At 42.2% G+C, this 22,405-nt stretch overlaps 1 protein-coding gene across 1 annotated transcript; it reads right to left on the reverse strand.

Annotated features, from left to right (window-relative positions):
- Positions 1 to 1,772: 1,772 nt before the first annotated feature.
- Positions 1,773 to 22,348, reverse strand: HSPA14 (heat shock protein family A (Hsp70) member 14). The gene is made up of 14 exons (XM_087969190.1): positions 22,242 to 22,348; positions 16,965 to 17,045; positions 16,785 to 16,867; positions 16,097 to 16,145; positions 15,093 to 15,186; positions 14,909 to 14,999; positions 13,470 to 13,574; positions 11,892 to 12,053; positions 8,615 to 8,770; positions 7,769 to 7,871; positions 5,673 to 5,888; positions 3,775 to 3,948; positions 3,101 to 3,171; positions 1,773 to 2,114 (listed from the first exon to the last, which is right to left on the reverse strand). Exons 1-14 carry the CDS (start codon positions 22,296 to 22,298, stop codon positions 2,036 to 2,038), a joined length of 1,521 nt encoding a protein of 506 aa, XP_087825316.1. The 5' UTR covers positions 22,299 to 22,348; the 3' UTR covers positions 1,773 to 2,035.
- Between the last annotated feature and the right edge of the window lie 57 nt (positions 22,349 to 22,405).

Raw genomic sequence — 22,405 nt, forward strand, 5'->3', positions numbered from 1 at the left:
TCCCTTTTTAAACACTTGTTCCCAACTGCAGCTAATGAAGGGAATCAGGGCCCTTTCTTCCCCCATAGGCCATGCAATCCACGTTGCTTTCTTCTCCATTCCCTGTGTGCCCTAGGATGAAGAGGGGGTGGGCCTGGGTCTTCCTCTGAACTCCCTTGTTCCACCTCTTTCCCTGCTTTACCCAGCCGGACTGTGCCCTTCCCCCATTCCCCCACAGCCAACGGAGCCACACTCCCCCTCCCTGTCAGCTGTTCATCTTCCTCAGATTCAGACTCCCGACAGGGGGAATGACAATGTATATAGGTAGAGGTGTGTGTGTGCATGCGCAAGAAGGAATGGGAGCCCAGGGGACATTTGTGTCCCATCCTTCTGTTGTAATAGAATAAACCTCATTTCTGAGGCTTCTCATGCTTTTCTGCAGAGTTTGGAGCCCACCAACCAATGCTACTAGCCTCGAACTTTTTCTTTTACAAGCGTGCAATTGGTGAAAATGTTTTATCAGAATTGTTATTGTTATTCGCTAGCCCACTATGGATCTGGGAAGTTAGTTCCAGCGGGTCTAATTAGATCAGGGGTGTCCAACCTTGGCAACTTTAAGACTTGTGGACTTCAACTCCCAGAATTCCTCAGCCAGCAAAGCTGGCTGAGGAATTCTGGGAGTTGAAGTCCACAAGTCTTAAAGTTGCCAAGGTTGGACACCCGAATTAGATTCTGTTTTCGACATATTTAAATCTTCTGCAAGTTCTCCCCCACCCACGGCTGTTGGCCTGTGGCCTTCAGATCCTGACTTCAGGGTGAACCGGGGAGGTTCCTCTCCGTAAGTCACCCCTTGGCCCGTTGCTTTCACCCCAAAACCCCCATGCTCAGGCCTTGGGGCCGAGTTCCTTGACCTGCAAGTGGGTCCCACTGTTTTATTCGCACATCATGGGTGTCGTTTTCCAGGATTCTTGTGTTATGGCTCATGAGAACAGCTCTCTGCTTCCCCTTCCCTGAGAAGAGGGTTAGGGTTAGCCTTTAGATCACCTCCCCGGGACTCACCAGACTGGCATCGAACCTTAACAAGAGTGTGATTAAATTGCTACCAAATTCTTTTCTGCAAGGCACTGATGTTCATAAAAGAGGTCAGCTGTCAATGTACCTTCTGCGTTTTGTTCTCTATTTACCGTTCTGGTTTTTTGTTTCCGTATCTTTCCTAAGGAAGGTTCATGTCCACCTACATACCTTTATACAGGTTTAAAAACAGCTTTTATCCAGGGGCTGTCAGACTCCTAAACACAACTGCAATCACTCCATGCATACCTGGAAACATAGGACTGCTTTCTCCCCAACTACTTGTATAAGGACCCTTTTCTATATTGTGTTGTGTTGTATTTTTGTTACGGATAGCACCAGCAGGAGCAAAATCAATTTCATTGTATATATGTACAATGACAATAAAGATTATTATTATTATTATTATTATTATTATTTATTATTTATTATTATTATTATTATTATTATTATTATTATATAGAGACTGAACAAGCTCCCAGGATTATACCTATATAAAAGGGATGGATTATTATGCTTATTATGGAAGGAATTATTACTCTTATGAATAACCTTTTAACATACCGTACCAAGGGTTTAATCGTGCAAGAATCAAAACACCCATTAACAAAGGTGTGTGTGTGTGTATCAGTTCAGCCCATCCAGGTCACTGGACATAATTTCTAGTTCTCTTTTTTTCAGTTGCCAACGAAGGCCTTCTGTTAAAAAAAAGCTCGTAAAGGTTTTGTGACTGTAAAAACATAAAGAGTTTCTTATTCACAAGGAACAGAATAGATTCTCCAATGTACACACGGTTGACAAACCGAAATGAAGCCAATTGGCCTTTATGGGTTTGTGGGAATCTCCCCTTAAACGTTTCACAGTTCCATCGTGAAGGCGCCCAGCTACGACTGGTTGCCTCTGAAGAATGAAATCTTTGCGCGTCTTAAAACACCGAGTAGGAAAACATTCACTCTAGTGGAGGAAACGAGCTTCTTTCTAATTGCTAGGAGGCCACTTCCACAGTGATGGCTTCAGATTTCCCGGTGTCCTGATCTGTACAGGTTACGTGTAATGACCCGTCCCTGAGGAAAGAAAAATAAAACTTTATCCTCACTTCTTAAAACGTTCGGATCAGGGGCGTCTCCCAACTTTGCCCACTTCAAGGCCTGTGGACTTCCAACTCCCAGAATTCCCTACCCAGCAATGCATTGACAGAAGGTTTTCTGCTGACCCACACCCCGTTTCCATCGCCAAGATCTCAATCGGGGGGGTCCAATTCTTGGCACTTTGAGACCGATGGATGTCAACTCCCAGAATTCCCCAGCAATGCACCACTGGCTGGGGGATTCTGGGAGTTGAAGTCCACAGGTCTTAAAAGTGGCCATGGTTGGACAGCCCTGATTTCAGTCTTAGCGACAGAAACGGGGTGTGGATCAGCGTAAAATGTTTATTGGATTCAGGGTCCCAGAAATGGGTGCAAGAAGGACACTTCTGTTCCATATCTCGCCTTTATAGATATATATGTTAATTCAGGAAGGGCTTTGTTCTTATTCATTTCTTTCTTGGCTTGTGGCTTGCGAACAGCAGCCTCCTTTCTTCCATGCAGATAGTGCAGCTGAAAGCAGGCACACCACAGGTGGTTCTCGTCTTACAACAAGCCATTCAATGATGGTTCCCAGTCAAATCAGCCCTAAAACAAGAGCTTCGTGGCCCTTACAAGCACTTAAGGGCAACTGTACAATGTGTTATTGTCCTCCCCAGTCTCACAACCCCATTTCAGGTGCTGGCCAACCTGCTCGTATTTCCAACTGGTTGCCAAGTGTTCCTGTGATCATGTTGTAGACTGGGTATCCATCTCCCCTTTCCACAGGGGAGGAGAATGGCCCTTCAAAATGTGAGGGAGTGTGAAATATTTATGGAAAATTAGAATTGCTCAATAAATGTCCTTTCCGGTGTCCATAATATATATTTAGAATCTGGTTATATCAGCATGAAAATTATCACATTGCAAAATCGGTAAGTACTCATGGTTCTGACCCAAAGAATTTAAGATTTCTGTTTTCCGTACCTCTTCATTGTAAGGATAGTTAATATATGATGCAGACCTCCTGCTTTGACGTCTAAATCCTGGAGTACAATCTGTTAAAAAAAAAAAATCAACCACAAATATATAATTCAGCTGCAACTAAGTTTTGAAATCACTGTTAGGGAAATGTTCTAAGGATTAAAGGTTTGCTTTAATCCTCCACTTGGATTGAATGACAAAGGACTTAAATTCTTTTCACAGAGTTTTAAGATCAACAGTAATGGAGCTTCAGCACTCCATACAGGAAAATTCCATATATATTTCTTTAACTTGAGAGATTTTGGAAACTATCTTAGTCAAATCTTATCAGAAAAATATGGGATACATAGCAAACCTTTAAAAAAAATCCTCTAAATTCCTAAAAAAACAAAAAAAAACAACAAATAACTTTTTCTCTCCCAAAATAGCTTTAAAATATGTATGTATGTATGTATGTACATGTATGTATATGTATATGTGTATATATATATGTGTGTGTGTGTGTGTATATATATATATATATATCCAAGCATGAAACCTGTCCACTTCTGAAACTCGATCAAAAAAATATTCATAGCCTGTAAATGCCAAAGGAGATACGCTGAAAACAAACATTTCCTTCTGAACAGGTATAAAACATTGCACTGCCCACATTAACAGCCTTTTTCTTTCTCTACCTGTGCAAATCTCTCGTCTTCTTTTACCGGGCCTTTTTCCAGAGACTCGTACAATTCCAGACAGACGGAGGAAATTTCTCCCGGGGCCTCCAACATGTGTTGCCTTCGAGCTGGCAAAGGCGTTCCTGACGGGAAGACCACCAGGAATTTGTCCGTTCCCGACTGGTCCAAGGCCTGGCGGGGGGGGGGGGAGATTAAAAAAATTAAAGAAGTCTTGGAGAAGTTTTATTCATTTGGAGGTAAACCGTCTCCAACAGACACGGGGGGTTAGTAGCACCCAGCAAACCTTGGCCAAATCTTTTAGCAAACTGTGCATGGAGAAATTGAACAGGTAAAAAAGGATTCTAGGTGGTGACTGTTAGGAATGTAAGTCACCTAACAGTTGGGTTGGAAAATATATAAACCAGGATAGACATTTTAATACTGTCTCTTTAAGGGAATGCTAAAATTGTAATTGGGTGTGGTTCCTCAAACGGCCGTAAGATGGAGCCAGAAACCTGGGTTGTTCTGTTGTTGTTGAGAGTGTCGCAGTTCCTGCATTTCCCTATCGACTGTTGCTGATCATCATTATTCTTGGATTTGATGTGAGTCTATTTACTGAACTGTTTTTGATACTGGAGTTTGTTATTTGGATTATCCCTGGACTGAAAACTGACTGCTTTAACCGTGAATGACTGTGTTTGGCTGAATTCTGTATTTCTGCCAACTTCAGCATCTATGAGGTGGTCAGGAACTGGAACAAGGCTAGTTTTACTAAATTTTATTTAATGACTAGCTCGATCCCCATGCTTCACTACAAAACTATGTGGTTGGGTTAGTTTTGGGGGGAGGAAAATAAGGGGGGGGGGAATTCTGCCTACCAGCATCCATCGGTTTTCATCTGGCTAACGTCCTGTCAGTGTGTGAGAGAGTGGAGGGCTGTTTGGAAACTGAAACAGTATTTGCTGTGTCAGCAAGGAGCCTGGGAGTGGCTTAGCTTAACTGCTCTGTCCTAAAGCTGCTTGGTGCTGTGAAACTGAACCTCCTCTCCTCTGCTTGTGTTTTGCATTTGGAAGAGATTTCTTTTCAGGTGGGGAGGGGGAGTAGTAGAACTCCTTAGCGTCAGAGCATGTTAATAATCATAATAATGCAAAATACTAAAGCTCTGATGGTCATTTTGAAACATCCTTTTTTAGGGAGCACCTGGAAGCCAAGAGGAGCATACGGACCAAATGTCAGGCTTTACGGTTCTGGAGATTTTGTGATGATGCGTGGAGGGGCATTTCGCTTTTACATATAGAGATTAAAAAGGAGGTAAAATAGCATGCCTGCCGATTTGTGATGTGATGATTCCAGATTGTGCCCCAGTTCCTTGGAGGAAACAGAGTCTCATCTTTGTTGCCCCTTTTATTCAAATGACAGCCTTTTGTCCATCTGTCACAACAAAGCAGGTGCCAATCTGGTTCTCTCCTTTCCTAGCAGACGCCCCAGAGATAATCACTGTGCAAGTAACTGAATTCACATTAACCCCAACGTCCTTCATGGCAACGTTGCTTAGTTTTCTCCTTGTTCCCTGTTCAGAATATTGTGCATTGTGATGGTACCTATTTTTTTTTATATCCTAATGGTTTTCAAACAGTTAGTTTAATCTCAGTCAGTGACCAGCGTGGTGGCTCGCCTCACAATCAGGAGGCTGTGAGTTTGATCCTTGGTAGCGGCAGATATTTCTTTCTGTGGGCGCAAAGAGAAAATATCTGCTGTGCACTCTGCATAGGCGTTGGGAAGGGCATCCGGCCAGTAAATGCTCAGCTCCATCCATTCCTCCCAACTCTATTCCAAATTAAGGGGTTTACAAGGTTAAAAGAAAAGGAATAATAATTTTGGCCCCCAAGTTACAGCCATCTCTGTAACCATCTTACCTTGACCAATATGTCCTTGGCAGAACATTCGATGGGCAGCATGTCGTCGTCCGAAAAAACCTGCTCTCTTCCGAGCAAGATTCCCGCTTCCATGGCCGCTCCGATGGGGATGACCTCATCGGGAGGGATGGAGTTGAGCAAGTCAACATTAGGGAAAAGTTCTCTGATCATTTGTTGTAGTTTTGGAATACGGGCTGAACCGCCACACAGAACCACCTAGGAGAAGCAAGTTTTAAGGACAGAGACGTTAAGTGGGAATTAGTTGTTAGACAAAAGAGTTGAGAGCCTGTTTGGTCCAGGGATGAAGGCACCAGGCTAGAAACCTAGAAGGCTGGGACTTCTAGTCCTGCCTTTGGCACAAGGCCAGCTGGGGGAACCTAGAGCCGATCACACCCTTTCAACCCTGGGAAGCAAGCCATGGCAAACGGGAACGGGACAACTTGCTGCAGCCAACTCACCACGGGATAATTTGTCACAGGACGATTCAATAATTCAATTATTTAAAATCATTTTTTAAAACTGTATTTTATTTTTTCTCGATCACGTTCTCATTCTGTCCCTCGACTTTCTTAAATGACTCTATATTCCGCCGTTTCTTTGATATTGGTGTAAGTCTTCTCCCGCAGTGACTTGGCCATGGCAAGGTATCTTTGCAGTCAGGTGGCCAGGGCGAAGGGGCTTCCTTTGCTGCCATCTAGTGTTTTTCCAGATTTCTGCAACACTGATACTATCGTGCAGCCATCACTGTAACCAGCCCATTTGCCAAGATACGAATAAACAAGATTAAGTGATGATATAATTGGCAGCATCAAAGCGAAACCACCCAATCGCTCGTCTTGTAAATCAGGCCACGTCTCACAACCCAGACCATCGTGCAAGTTACTGCATCAACGTTTTACTCAATGTTGTAATCTTCCTTGTTCTACAGGTAGCCCACAACTTAAGGCTGTTTGCTCAACAACCGTTCAAAGTTACGACGGTGCTGGGAAAAAGTGACTTAAAAACCAGTCCTCACACCAAGAACTGTTGCAGCTTCCCCATGACTACACAATCAAAATCCAGGTGTTTTTGACAACTAGCACAAATATACAACCGCTGCAACATCCCAGGGTTATAGGGTTGCCATCTGTGACAAGCAAAGGGATTGGGGCAAGCTGCATTCGCTTAACGAATATGGAATTCGCTTAAAAACTGAAGGAAAAAGGGCAAAAATAATCCCAATTAGGAGTGACTCACTTTTTTAAAAAAAATTTTTAACAACATACACAAACACAAACCATAAAACCATATTTCCATTATACAGTGTGTCGGTTGGTACATATCTTCTTGTGCACAATATCAACAGTCTTTCCCTTCTAGATACATTATTAGAATTCATATTATATGAACGTGCACATTATATTATTATTAATTCCTCATTAGACTTTACTTATAAATTGCATCATCCTTTTCAAGCAAATCTCAATTTTTTACATATCCCAATTCGTAACGTCATTCATTTCACTATAATCCGTTATATTACATTGTCTTATCTTTACTCTATTATTATATTTATATTGTATTATGTTTTATTTGGGAGTGACTAACTTAATGACTACATCTCTTAGCGACAGGTTCCAGTCATAATTGTGGTCATAAGTCAAGGACTACCTGTAATGCCATTCACGGGTTCACAAGGAGAAATCCCTTTATCTGCCTCTCATTTCAAGATTGTACCTTTTATAGTCACTGATGCACAACGAACCCTGGCCCAGTTCTCCAACACTGGAAGTTTTAAAGAAGAGATTGGATAACCACTTGTCTGAAATGGTATCAAGTTTTCCTGCCTGAGCAGAGGTTGGACTAGAAGACCTCCAAGGTCCCTTCTATTCTAGTTCCGACACTTGTTCAAGACCTGAAACACAGCAATGTATCAATTCTGGAACAAGGGTTATGCCTAAAAGCTTTTCTTCGGCCATGACATTGAATTCTAGTTTATATGAAGCCAGGATTCTTCATTACATCTACACCAACAACCCCACCCCACTTCCTTAAACTCTTCGAGACCTAGAAATCAAATGAGAGGGGGGAAAAATTGAATAAAAGGACACCCTTACCTTGCTAATATCATCCGTCCCGAGTCCCACTTGTTCCAACAATTTTTTGATTGCTTCAATGCACTTAACAAAAAGGGCAGAACAAATAAGTTCAAATCTGGCCCTGGTGTGTAATAAAAAATAAAAATATTAGTGTGTCGACCTTTTCTCGTACACTTTTTTTTCATGTTGTGGTGAATGTAGTCTGGATTCCCAGGAGGAGAGGGAGGGCTCCTTCCCACAGGGCAAAGAATGGAAGGTCTGATAGGCAGGAAAAACATTTTAAGATGGCTCCACCCTTGTGTATATATACTTAGGCAAACAACTGCTTTAGTCTGGCAAGATTCCGTCTGTAGGCAAACAATAAACAAACTATTCAAACTTAATACTTCAACTTAAACTTTTCAAACATCATGAAGGAACACCATGTGTCATTATGTTTCTTGTTTATTTTATCTTAACTATCAAAACGTTCTTTTGGAGTTCAGCTATGTAGAAGTGTCATTAATGACATAAACCATCTACAAAAGATAGAAACTGCCCTGTATTTTAAGTATGGCTAATTTCTACCTAATCGGGGGCCCATTTTCTGCAGGACCTACCGCTGAAAAATAGGCATGTGCAAACTGTTTTAAATATTTGAAGAGTTTTGAACTCCAAAGACATGTGCTGAGTTCAGAGCAGCCTTTCCTGGCAATTAAACAAGTGCCCAAATTTGAAATAGCCGTTTCCGGCTCAAAACGTTAACGAAATGATTGAAAGGGCCTGAAGGTATACAAGCTTCAATTGAAGGCGTTTTACAGGTGCCACTTGATAAGCTCCCGAGATGGAAATAAAGAAAAGAGGCTTGACAATATTGAAGCTTACCTGGAAACATTACAGTCAAAATCCATCCCATCGTAGAGGGAGTCAACAAAACAATTTGCAGTTCCCAGGGTTGATAATGAATGTTTTGCCACTTCGGCACTGTTCATTAACTTCATCATAGCCCTGGGATTTCCTCTTACATCGTTTTTATAATATCTGTTTTTAAAAAAACAAACAAAAAAAATCAGTTATTAATCACAACAAACTATACACTTAAGCTAGCCACTATTTATCCTGGATGTTTGAGGGAGCTGGGCAGTCCAGAAAGGCAAAAAATAAAATAAATAAAATAAAAAATAAAAATAAAATGTTATTTTGGTTCTGATCATTCCCTAATATTCAGTATAAATGAATCAAATATGATTCTGGATATTAAAAGCTAAATAAATATATTCGTGTAGGTTCCTCAAGAAAGTCAAAGAGTAAGGATTGAAAAATTTCAAATCGTCTCTATCTGTGCTCCTTAGACAAACAGTTTGACAGAGGTAGAAAATATACCTTTAGTATTCTCAGAGATGAAGATTACAAATGATCGGCTCTTTCAAAACTCTCAAATGGAACGAAGGATCTTTCAAAGATCCTACTGAGACCATTAAACTTATTTTTAGCTGATCTGAATGACAACAACAGAAGTTGGATGTCACCAGTTTTGCTGATAATGGTTCAGTGTATAAATACTTTATTGACCTCCCACCTTCCATTCAGGAGTTCAATGAGGCACATCGTATCATGAATGGTTTCAGAATTGGGTACGTCCAATCTAGAGAAAATAAGGACTAGGGGGGACAGGATAGCAGTCTTCCAGTATTTGAGGGGCTCCCAGAAAGAAGAGGGGGGTCAACCTATTCTCCAAAGCAGTGGTCGCCAACCAGCGGGCCAGGGACCATTGGTGGTCCACAAAGAAATGTCCCCCGCAAAGCAATTAATCCAGGCTGCCCAGGAACACAAGGCTGCGCCGCCCACGTGGCCCGTGGGAACACAAGGCTTGTGTCGCTTGCATTGCAAACAACATGAGGTAGTGAGAGGAGGGAGGGGGAAAGGGGCGGAGGAGGGAACTTGCCCCACTCTCCCCATGTGCCTTGGCCTGGCCACCAGACTGCTTCTTTCTCCTTCTGCTTTTGGCTGCACGCAAGGAAAGCAGCCGAAGTCTTCCTTTCTCTCCCCCAAACTCCGCCAGAAATGAGTCTTTGGGACCCTGCAAGGCCTCCTTCTTCAAGAGGCTGCTCTGGTAAAGACTCATTTCTGGGGGAGTTTGGGAGAGAGAAAGAAAGACTTCTGCGGCTTCTGCTGCTTTCCTTGCATGAAGCCAAAAGTCTCTCTCTCTCCTCCTAAGAACAGAGCTGGAGACGGTATCCTGCGATCCCAAATAAAGAACGATCGATCGGTAAGAAAACGGGGTGGAGGGATTTGCCAGTAGACTTTGGGGGGGGGGGGATTTTCCCAGAGTCTCTGGTCCGCGGGATTTAAAATGATGAGTTTGGTGGTCCCTGAGGTCCAAAAGGTTGGCAATCCCTGCTCCAAAGCCCCCGAAGGCAGGACAAGAAGCAACGGGTGCAAACTAACCAAGGAGAGAAGCAACCTAAAACTAAGGAGGAATTTCCTAACAAGTTAGAAACCATTAATCAGTGGACCAGCTTTGCCTCCAGAAGGTGGGGAGGACTCCAAAACTGGAGGTTCTCCAGAAAAGATTGGACAGCCATTTGAAGTGGTATAGCCTCTCCTGCTTGAGCAGGGGGCTGGACCAGATGACCTCCAAGGTCCCTTCCAACCCCGTGACCGTGTTTTATATATAGCATTGTCTCTCCCAGGTTGGGCAGAGAAAGAGTTACTGCCTTGCATCACCAGTGCTCTTCCATGGCGGAGACTAAGACTGCACCCTCGGGTTCCACCTTCCTAGCCTGACACCAAACGTTTGCAATTGTGGGTTGTTGGGGTTTTTTTGGGTTTTTTTTGCAATTTTAGTTTTTGGGGGGATGGGGAATTTGCACCACTTTGGTAAATTGCTCCCATTTTTACATTACTTTATACATACATACATACGTACATACATACATACATATATACATACATACATACTACAAACTATTCTAAAAATATGAGTTCCAGGTATGCTTGCAAAAGAAACAACAGATATCCTGCGATCTCCGGAACCTAAAATTACATTTAATGTACTTACTGAGCTTTCGTCAGCCTCTTGCTGGCATCGTCAGAGTTTTAAGCTACTATTACAGAGATCTATGCCTTTATAGATCATTAACCAATTTAGCCCTCGCACGCGTGATGTATATATAGATATATAGATATAGATATATAGATATAGATATATAGATATATATGTGGATCTTTGGTTATTCGGGTTTTCTCCCGTGTAAGATTGGAAGTATCTAGGCAACATTTTGATGAAGTCTCATTCATCATCTTCAGGCTTGTGTCTTCGGCTCTGTGCTTCTCAGAGTGATGTGAGCTTGCAGCTGCTTCTTCCTTTTAACTGCTAGTGGGGGTGTGACTTGATTGGGTGGGGGCTTGGCTGTGTTCTGATTGGGTGGGGGGTGCTCTCATTGGTTGGGGGTTAGGCTGTATTCTGATTGGTTGGGGGTTGGCCGTGTTCTGATTGGCGTGTGTTCTGTTCAGGTGGGGGCTTGGTTGTGCTCAGGTTAGTCTTAGTTGCTGGGGGATTTGAGCTGGTGAGCTGTGATCCTGTTGTTTGGCTTCGCGTTCGTGGTCATGCCGCATCTTCATGGTGGGTGTCAGTTCACTTCATGTATGGGTCGGAGGGGTTTGAAGTGGGTAGTGATGCAGCTGCAGTACGGCTTCTGGTCCGTGGTCGTGTCTCATCTTCTGTGTGGGTGTGAGTCTGCTTTCTACGTGGAAGTGTGGTGGTGGCATCTTGTGTGGCCCTCGTGGGTGTGGGTCTGGTGTCATTCATCATGTTAGGCACTCGTCTGTTCATGAGGGCGGGCTTCCAAATGGCTGGTAAGCGGGAGGTGTCATCTCGTTTATTCATGCTGTGTGGGCGTTTTTCTATCTCTATGGCTTCTCTGATTATTCTGTTGTTGAAGTGTTCGGTTTTGGCGATAGTTCTGGTATTTTTAAAGTCAATCTCATGTCCTGTGGCTTTGAGGTGTTGGACCAGGGAAGAGGTCGGTTCTTCTTTTTTGATTGAGTTCTCTATATAGATATATATATATATAGATATATGTATACACACACACACACACACACACACACACACACATGCCCGACACCAAACGTTGCTCTGGATGTTTGGAGCACTTACCTGCGGAATTCGGAAGCCAGGTGTTGCGCCAAGGCTTCCGTGAAACAGGTGCCGCCTATGCTGTCATCGGCGGTGGTGGACAGCACGCGGTAGAGCCCACTGTTGACTTCTATGATCGTGATGGAAAGGGAAGCTCCTCCAAGCTTATAGACCAGCACGTGGCTTCCGTTTGCAAAACACAAAGGGAAAAAAAATCATTTTCCCCCCTCAAAGTGTTAACAAGCACATAGTCCTCAACTTACGACCACAACGGACCCCAAAATTTGTTGGCTGAGCGAGACAGTTGCTAAGTGACCTTCGCCCCATTTTTACAAACTTTTGTGCCACATTAAGTGGCACAATGAGTAACACGGTCATTAAGTGAATCTGGCACCCCCTTGACTTTGCTGGCCAGAAGGTCGCAAAAGGAGACCACACCGCCGTCATAAATATGAGTCAGTTGCCAAGCGTCTGAATTCTGTTCACATGACCACGGGGAAGGCTGCAACGGTCATAAGTATGAAAAAGTCGTGTCACTTTTTCCAGTGCCGTTGTAAATTTGAATGGACACTCAATGAATTGCTGTAAGTCAAGGACTCCCTGTATTCCAATGCCGATTATGGTTCTGTTATGAATCATCATCATCATCCTCTTTTTACGACCCCATAATCCCTTGCGGGGTGGAGTCTGGGCAAGGGAGGTAGTAGAGGGTTTACTGGCCGGATGCCCTTCCTGTCACCAATGTGGAGTTTTGTTCACCAGATAGATTCTCATTGTGAGAAATAGCTGCTTCTACCTAGGATCAATGATAATGAGCCTCTGTGGCGCAGTGGTCAGAGTGCAGTTACTGCAAGCTACTTCTACTGCAGCCAGCTGCCTACAATTTGGCTGTTCAAATCCCATCAGCTCCAGATTGACTCAGCCTTCCAAGTTCGGTCAAATGAGGACCCAGATTGTTGGGGGCAACAGGCTGACTCTGTAAACCACTTAGAGAGGACTGTAAAAGCTCTATAAAGTGGTATATAAGTCTAAGGGCTATGGCTATTTTCCTTCCTTCCTTCCTTCCTTCCTTCCTTCCTTCCCTCCCTCCCTCCCTCCCTCCCTCCCTCCCTCCCTCTCTCCCTTAGTGGCACAATGATTAGGATGCAGCACTGCAGCCTAACTCTGCCCAGAGTCAGGAAGTTCGATCCTAACCGGCTCAAGATTTACTCCGCCTTCCATCCTTCCGAGGTGAGTAAAATGAGGACCCAAATTGTTGGGGGAAGCAGGCTGACTCCGTAAACCGCTTCGAGAGGGGCTGCAAAGCCATGTGAAGCGGTATATAAGTCTAAGGGCTACGGCTATTGCTATTGAACTCACAGCCTCCTGACTGTGCTACTGTACCACTCCGTGGTTCTGTTATCAATGTTTAGAAATTCAGTATAAAATACAGGCTGAAGGGTGCCCGTTTCTGCCCATGGCTAATGGCAAAGGTGGCTTTTTTCATTTATTTGCAACAGACAGGGTTGAAATAAATACAGGGGGAAAGGTTATTCTTTTTAAGTCTTACTTCAGTGTAAAAATTACCACAATCCCCGTAGTTGAGGAACCCTTAATCACCTTTTCCCACTGGGGGAATCTTGTCCGATTCCATAAGCAAGCAGAGCAGCTGATGGTTCGTGAATTAGACGAAGAACATTAAGTCCAGCACCTTTAGCAGCTTCTCTGTGACAGACAGGAATCAGACAGGAATCAGTATAACAATATAACCCTAACAGCTTTTTTCACCATAAAACCCCAGGGTGGTTCTTGTATATTATTCTAGGTACATCTAAACCAGTGACTGCCATTCTTATCAACTTCTAGATGTATAAATGTCAGCTTCAGAATTACTGGGTGAGTGGAGCAGTCCTGTACATTTAATATAACAACTTAAAAAATGATAAAACTTCCAGAATTTCACAACTCAGACATTTGGGGTTTAGAGTTCATAGAGTTTCCAGTTACCAAGGTTGGAAAATTATTCTTGAACCATTTCAGATAGTTGTCTTAATATCACCCATGCTGCAATAATATGCAATTAGGGGGAATAATTTATTTTGTTAAGCTACATCAATATGTAATAAAAAAAGAGGTAGCATAAAGTTTGTGTTTATATTCACTTCTGCATCAAACTCAAAGACATTTCAAATTTGCATCGACTTTCAATGTATGTATTTCAGTCATGCGATAACCACTATGATCGCAGCAGTATTTAAACAGCAGATACAGAGAAAAGTTGTTTTAGCAATGGATGAAAATATGAACTTATGCTTTAACAGCATTTCGCTGCTTGAAAATGATAGACCATCTAGGTGGAATACATTTTAAAACAATTTTTGGTGTGTTTGTCTCTTTCTTAGAAAAAAAACATATCCTACAGGAAAACAGGAACAAGATAGCTTGTACCTGTCAGGATTCCGGCAGTTACCCCCAATTAAATCATAAGTCTCAAGCCAAACTTCAAAAATTTGAAAAGGATTTATTGGGAGTTAAACTGTCTGACACTGCCTGGGTATATCGTAATTCATATTCTCCAACGGGACACATCCATAGCCCAAAGTCATCAATCATGCTCTCCAGTTAGAATTTTGCCTGGCAGAAACTTCAGTCACCTAGTTTCTATCTTTGAAAACTATTTATGGAATGCAATTTTGGTTTTGCAAGCTGCTGCACTGCAGCCCCCTCCCTTTCTGTTGGCAACTCTAAAGAGACCATCGAAATATTTTATGAGTTGACATTACCAATTGGTAAAAAGTAGCTAAAGTTTCTTCCAGTTTGGCCTGTTTGTCCCATGAAAAAAAAAAAATCCAAGATGGTCTGTCACTGTTTATTTGTGACTTCTGTACCCAAAGATGCGAAACAAGAGAACAGCAAGAGAAACCAACGTGTCTGCCTCTGGATATTGTGTGTGGCTGATGAGCCAGCTTCAAAAGGATGTCTGATCCAGGCAAAATGCTGTGTCCACAGGATCTGGCCTCAATTAACTCCAGAATCTGTGTTCAAGGAACCACACTCACCCAAGAACGTTTTTCTGCTTCTCTCCAAAATCGAAAGGCACAGTAATGACGGTGTCATTGACATCCGAACCCAATGCGAATTGAGCAGTTTCTAGAGAAACATAGAACGACACAATCAGTAAAACCTAGTTCGTTTCTCAGAACTTAACATTATTTTTCCCCTCCAACTTGAATACCCTAATACCTTTCATCTTCCTGAAGATTAACTTTGCAACGTCTTCTGGAGAAACAAATTTGCCATCTATTTCATAAGTAAGTTTTCCGTTCTTTTCGGTCACCTACAGGCAAATCAACACCAGGTATTCCTCAGGTTAGCTGGACTATGAGAGATTTTTAATGCACACGCCCCCCTGAAAACCATCAACCTCATTCTGATCCACACAACGATGCCAGTTACTTTATACTAAAAAGAAATTAAGTTATTTTACAGTGGCCTTTCTAAACTAGCCCCTCGTATTGTTCTTGGCTAGGAATTGAGGAAACTGAAGTCTAGATGGCGATTGAATAGTGGACCACAGTAAGCATATGAAAAAGCTACAAATATCACCACCGCCACACAAAAAAAAAAACCTAAGCATTCTTCTGACAATTTAGCAACTCAACCTCATGCATTATTATTTTTACCATAAGCACAGGTAGAGAACAATTCCTGATAGCGAGAACAATTAATCAGTGGAATAGCTTGCCTCCAGAAGCTGTGAATGCTCCAATACTGGAAATGTTTAAGGATAGTTTGGCAGCCATTTGTCTGAAATGGTAGATGGTTTCTTGCCTGAGTAAGGGATTGGACTAGAAGACTTCCAAGGTCCCTGCCAACTCTGTTATTTATCACCTGCAGTTTAAGGAAGCTTAAAATTATTTCCATTCTATCATACTTCTGAAATTAAGAAATCAGGTGTGTTTTGTTTAACTTTGTTCATGTGCTAATTCACTAGCCCTTATTCTGGATGCTCTTTTTTTTCCTGGAACATCAATCAGGTTGAATAAATGAAAAGGGAAAATATTGCTCTGGCATATCCTTGTTCTGAAGAACAGAAGAAGCTTCTTGGATGAGAAGTGAAACGTCTTCAAGGGGAAAAAAACCAAGGAAGTCCAGTTGCCTTTTGCGGAAAAAAAAAGCACCTTTGGGACACAAATTTATAAATTTTCCCTATAGGGGAAAAAATGGCAAAGTATGTCCTCACTTACTGAACATTTACTTTCTGCAATGTATTTTTCCGCTTGTGGGTCTCCAGAGCTGAGAAAACAAGCAAAATTGGAAGGTACTTTAAAAGCATTAAAACTTTAAAAAAGCAAACAAAAACAGTACATTGTGAAATAAAGAATATATGTTAAGATAGAGATGTAAACAATATGATGATTATTAATATGATTGTTCAGATTATTATACTTAATATATTTTCATTAGAAGATATGAAGAAATGAATAGTTATAATGCTGATTATTAATATTATAAGATTAGAGAATTATCATCAATGTAACGAATATTATAAATTTTGATTGCAATATCAGAGATATTTGTACCCAGACAACACACTGTTTAATGGAAGATGGTATGTTCAAGTTAAAAAAATAAAAAACATATTTTAAAAAACATAGTACATTGTTTTCATTATTATGGGAGTCAAGTTTCATGAATTCCACTTTCATTCCTGGTTTAAGCAGTATAATTTCTGTACGTCTTTAAATAACGGGAAAGAAAACAAACAGATGAAAAAAATCAAATTAGCCTCAGCTCCTTTCTAAACAACAGCGCTGAGACTTGAGTTTACAAGCACGGCCAAAGCAGACCAGTCAATAATTACATTTTAAAAAGAAACATCTTATTCGGATGCACACTAACCGTTAAGAGGATATGTTATGGCATAATTCATACCTTCTTCCAAGAATCTGTTTCACTTTTACTACGGTATTTGAGAGATTTCTCACTCGGTTTTGTTTCGCTGCCAGACCAACGACCTAAGAAAAGCATTGAAGAGAGGTTGGGATTTTTTGAAAAAAATAAATACATGACTTTGGCTTGAAGTGTTTAACCAAAAAAAAAAAGGAAATTTACCTCTTCCTTTTCAGAAAAGGCAACAACAGCAGGAGTTACTCTGTCCCCAGCATCATTAGCCACAACATCTGCACGGCCATCCTACAACACACACAAGCACACTTACTAAGACTTCTGTTTAATCAAAGTCCTTAGGTTTTGTAAACTTATAAAGAAAAGCACAGTGGTAAATCCAAGTTTTATTATTTTTTTAAAAAAGAAGGTTTAAAGCCACAAATTTGGATCTCAAAGATACCGTAACCGATTTTCTTTACTTCGGTAGGGGAAAAAATGATAAAGAGAAATCCTTACAAACCAACCTGATTCAAATTTAATAAGTCAATGTTGCAATTCAATCAGTACTTGTAAGACCCTACAAGTATCTGGAATATACTCAATGAGTTCAGATACAGCAAGGAAACATCATGTCGAGTAATAATTCAACCCAACGTTCACTATTTTGTCAATCATAACAAAATATAGTTTAGGTTAACTAGTAAGAGGCTTAATAGTTATGGATTATTTTTCCCCTGGAAAGCGTATTACACACAGTTCTCAAGAAATCCCTCCAGAATCCAATCTTTTTTCCTATTACTGGCCTAATTTTATTTTTAAAATAATAAGATAAGCTCCCCCCAAGGTGCTGAAGGATGAAAGGAAAGCGGCTCCCACATCAAAAGTTTGGAAAACTTTCCATGCTCATTCAAACCCATTAAAAATAAGTAGCCCTTCGCTAAAAAAGCTGACTCGCATTACAAACCATTTCCCAGGGACGGACAGTGTATTGTGTGGACAGTTTATGAGTTGCCATTTTATGGCTTTTCTGCTTTCGATTTATACACACACACACATATATATACATACATACATATACATACACACGTGTGTGTGTGTGTGTGTGTGTATATATATATATATATATATATATATATATATATATATATATATATATATATATATATATATATATATATATATATATGTTTTCTGAGGTTCTCGCGGGTATTTGTATGTGGATCTTTGGTTATTCGGGTTCTCTCCCGCGTAAGATTCAAAGTATCTAGGCAACGTTTCGGCGAGGTCCCACTCGCCATCTTCAGGCTGGTGCTTTCGGCTTAGTGCCAGTGCAAGCAGTGTGTGACCGGAGCTGCCATCTCTCTATATATACAAGTGGTGGGGGATGGTGTGCTGGGCTGGTTGGCTGTGCTGCAGCCTCTTGATTGGTTGATGGAGTTGATGTTGGTATAATGGGCTGTGTAATGGCCTTTTGTTGTAGAGATATCCTGGATCTTGTGCTGTCATCTCCTGGGTCGTTAGCCTCTTGTGTTTTAACGGCTTGGGTAATGGGTTGTGTGATGGGCTTGTGAGTTCTTTTGTTGTGGTATCCTGGGTCTTGCGTTGTAATCTCCTGGGTCGTTTGTGTTTTGATCTCTTTTCGATTAGCCTCCTGTGTAGTAACAGCTTGGGTAATGGGTTGTGTGATGACCTTGTGAGATTTATTGCTGTGGTATCCTTGGTCTTGTGCTGTGATATCCTGGGTCATTTGCTGTGTTGTGACTTCTTGAGTTCTTGAGGTGTAGTTTCTTGAGTTTTCTGATGTGATGTCCTGAGCGGGTGGCTGTGATGTAGCATTTTGGGTTTTTAATATGGCTTTGAGTTTGGGGTCTGGGTCTGTGTTCGTTTGGCTTCGAGTTCGTGGTCGTGCCACATCTTCATGGTGGGGGTCAGTTCGCTTCATGTATGGTTCAGAGGAGTTTGAAGTGGGTAGTGATGCAGCTGCAGTGCGGCTTCTGGTCTGTGGTCGTGTCTCATCTGTGTGGGTGTGAGTCTGATTTTTACGTGGAAGTGTGGTGGTGGCATCTTGTGTGGCCCTCATGGGTGTGGGTCTGGTGTCATTTATCATGTTGGGTACTCGTCTGTTCATGAGGGCGGGTTTCCAAATGGCTGGTAAGCGGGAGGTGTCATCTCTTTTATTCATGCTGTGTGGGCGTTTTTCTATCTCTATGGCTTCTCTGATTATTCTGCTGCTGTGGTGTTCAGTTTTGGCGATAGTTCTGGTATTTTTAAGGTCAATCTCATGTCCTGTGGCTTTGAGGTGTTGGACCAGGGAAGAGGTTGGTTCTTCTTTTTTGATTGAGTTCTTATGTTCTTCAACGCGTGCACTTATTCGTCTGTTAGTTTGTCCAATGTATGTGGTGAGGCAGGCAGTGCAGGGGATTTCATATACTCCTTGGTTTTCTAACTCGATTTTGTCTTTAGGGTTTCTTAGGATGGTGGATATTTTTCTGTTTGTGCAGAATGCTGTTTTAATGTTGTGTTTTTGGAGGATCTTGCTGATTTTGTCTGTAGTGCCTTTTATATATGGGAGGAGGGCTTTGCCGTTCTCTTGTTCTCTGTCTTGGATTTTGGTTGGGGTTTCTTTTTGGATTAGGTGGGTGATCTTCTTTCTTTGAAATCCATTGGCTGTTAGTACGTTGGTGAGAGTGTTTAGTTCGGTTTTTAGGTGTTGTTCATCAGCTAAGCATTTTGTTCTGGAGATGAGTGTCTCAGCTACGGAATTGATCTGTGCTGGGTGGTGGTGTGAGAGTGCGTGTAGATAGCGGTTTGTATGTGTTTTCTTTTGGTAGATGGTGTGTCCTAGGGAGCCATTGGGTTTTTTGTATACCAAGACATCTAGGAAGGGAAGTTGATTGTTAGCTTCTGTTTCCATGGTGAATTGTATTTTGGGGTGTAGGCTGTTGAGGTGTGTGAGGAAGTTGTTCAGTTTTTCTTTCCCGTGTGGCCAGATTATGAAGGTGTCATCTACGTATCTGAGCCAGAGTTTGGGTTTGTGATCATATTTTTCTAGAGCTTGTGTTTCAAAGTGTTCCATGTAGAGGTTTGCGATGACAGGTGAGAGGGGTGATCCCATGGGTGCTCCTTCTATTTGTTTGTATTTTTGTCCATTGTAGGTGAAGTATGTATTGGATAGACAGTGGTTGGTCAGATCTAGGATGTGCTTGGGGGTTGTATTTGTTTTGGATGGCTGTCAAGGCTTCTTTTATTGGCACTTGGGTGAAGAGGGATATGACATCGAAGCTAACTAGTAGGTCGCTGGGTTGTAAGTTTTGTTTCTTTATGATCTCGATGAACTGGAATGAGTTTCTTACATGTGAGTTGATGGATTCTGCATAGGGCTGTAGTTGTTTGGCGAGAAATTTGGCTAGGTTTTGTAGAGGTGAGCCTATGGAGCTGACTATTGGTCTAAGTGGAGTTCCTTCTTTGTGTATCTTGGGGAGACCATAAAGCTTAGGGCATCTGGATGATTTCTCTCTGGGTATGATTCTTTGCTGGATTTCTTCACTGATGGGGGAGGCTTTTATTTTGGATCTGGTGGTTTTTTCTAGGTAGGTGGTGGGGTCTGTCTTTAGGGGTTTGTATGTGGGGTCTAGGAGTAGGTTGGTTAACTTGGTTTGGTAGTCAGATGTGTTCATAACCACTGTTGCGTTGCCCTTGTCTGCTGGTAGGATTATTATGCTGGTGTCTTCTTTCAGGTTACGTAGTGCAGTTTGTTCTTCTTTGGATAAGTTGCTTTTGGGTGGTTTGCTAGTGCAGAGGATGTTGGTGATTTCGAGTCTGATTCTATTAGCCTCATCAGGGTTGGTTTTGGTCAGGCTGGTTTCAACTCCGCATATGATGGTTTCTGTGGGGATGTGTTTGGGAGCAACAGCAAAGTTGAATCCTTTTGAAAGGACCTTGGTTTCGGCTTCGGTGAGGATCTTGTCTGAGATGTTGTGCACTGTTTGTTTCATGTGTGGCTGTGAGGGGGGGGGGAGTTGGTTTCTGGCATTGTTGTAGTTTTCTGAGTTTGTTGGTGTGTGTGTCTGTCTTGAGGGTGGTCTGTGTTTCGGCTCTCCAGACAGCGAGTTGTTTGGATTTGTCCCAAAGTAAGGGGTGAATCTTGTTGCTGAGTCTGAGGTGAAGTGTAAGAAGATCTTTGTTGATTTGGTCTAGGAGAAATCTTTTTGTGTGAAGTTCATTTCTAATTAGGGCCAATTCTGTTCTTTTTAGGATGCGTTTGGTGGCTGCTGTGTTGGTGTGGAATTTCAATTGGAAGCTTGTGGGAATTAAATTTTGATCTCGGCAGTTGCATAGGAATGCGAGGTCACATAAAATGGAAGCTCTTTGGACTTCAAGTTTTTCATAAGTCCTGGTCAGATGGTGGGTTTCCTCCCCGTAGAGGTGCAATATTTGTTTTCTGAGGTTCTCGCGGGTATCTAGGCAACGTTTCGACAAAGTCTCTCATTCATCATCTTCAGGCTTGTGTCTTTGGCTTTGTGCAGCCAAGCCCCCACCCAATCAAGTCACACCCCCACTAGCAGTTAAAAGGAAGAAGCAGCTGCAAGCTCCCATTACTCCAAGAAGCACAAAGCCAAAGATACAAGCCTCAAGATGATGAATGAGACTTCGTCGAAACGTCGCCTAAATACTTCCAATTTTACGTAGGAGAAAACCCAAATAACCAAAGATCCACATACAAATACCCGTGAAAACCTCAGAAAACAAAATACATACACACACACACACACACACATATATACACATATATACACATATATACATATACATACATACATACATATATATATACACACACACACACACACGTGTGTGTGTGTGTGAATATATATGTATGTGTGTGTATATGTGTGTGTGTGTGTGTGTGTGTGTGTGTGTGTGTGTGTATGTATGTATGTATAAAGGAATGTTGTAAAAATGAGAGCAATTCACCAAAGTGGTGCAAGTTTCCCCCAAAAAAAATAAAATTGCAAAAAAAAAAAAAAAACAATTGCAAAAAACAACAACCCACAATTGCAAAAAATTAAAAAACCCAAACTTTTTCAATCTCCCCCAAACCTCATCAGACCTCATAAGTCTAATTCAAGCCCCCAAAAGCTTCAAAATGCAACCTCCCCTCCCTTGCAAAAGAAAAAAAACCCTCCTTGGAAGCAGAAAGCTAGCATCTCAGCCTCACCCTTCTCTATCACCCTATAGCGGCCCTTCTTCTTGCAAACGAAGCCCCCTCCACTGACTCTGATGCAGGAGAGCCAGGCAGGCCCCCCACAAGAAAATCCCCCAACCCCCACCCCTCTCCCTGGTCCCTCGCGTAGAAAGGTAGCATCTCAGGGTCCCTCTGCTCCCAGGGACCCCCTTTTTCTTCCAAGACAGCTTTTACCCCCGTTTCGTCCCTTTTAGGGACAAAACGACCCCTCCCCAGTAAAAATACGACCCCCACTCCACCCTGAGCCCCCTCCTCGCCTTATAAACGGCCGCGCAGGCGCAGCTGCTCCCCAAGTGGATTCCGATCGCCGCCATCTTTGCCGCGGCTCGCCTACCCACAATGCACCGGGAGCGCCGCCCTATTAGCATCATTCTTCTTTTCTCCTCCTCTTCTGTTTCCCAGGCACCGGGCGGCCAATCCA

The sequence above is a fragment of the Notechis scutatus genome, chromosome 6 (genome assembly GCF_049901735.1).
Source record: "Notechis scutatus isolate UNSWTSFEM ecotype Mainland chromosome 6, rNotScu1.2, whole genome shotgun sequence".
Taxonomy (NCBI): domain Eukaryota; kingdom Metazoa; phylum Chordata; class Lepidosauria; order Squamata; family Elapidae; genus Notechis; species Notechis scutatus.

Bases quoted from the DNA above. Each gene is read 5' to 3' on its own strand.
- HSPA14 (XM_087969190.1), bottom strand. From the start codon at position 22,298: ATGGCGGCGATCGGAATCCACTTGGGGAGCAGCTGCGCCTGCGCGGCC. The intron at 16,868-16,964 runs GTAAATTTCCTT...TGCTTTTCTTAG, and splicing joins CCTTTTCTGAAAAGGAAGAG to GTCGTTGGTCTGGCAGCGAA. The intron at 2,115-3,100 runs GTACGGAAAACA...TTCTTTCCTCAG, and splicing joins ACTATCCTTACAATGAAGAG to GGACGGGTCATTACACGTAA.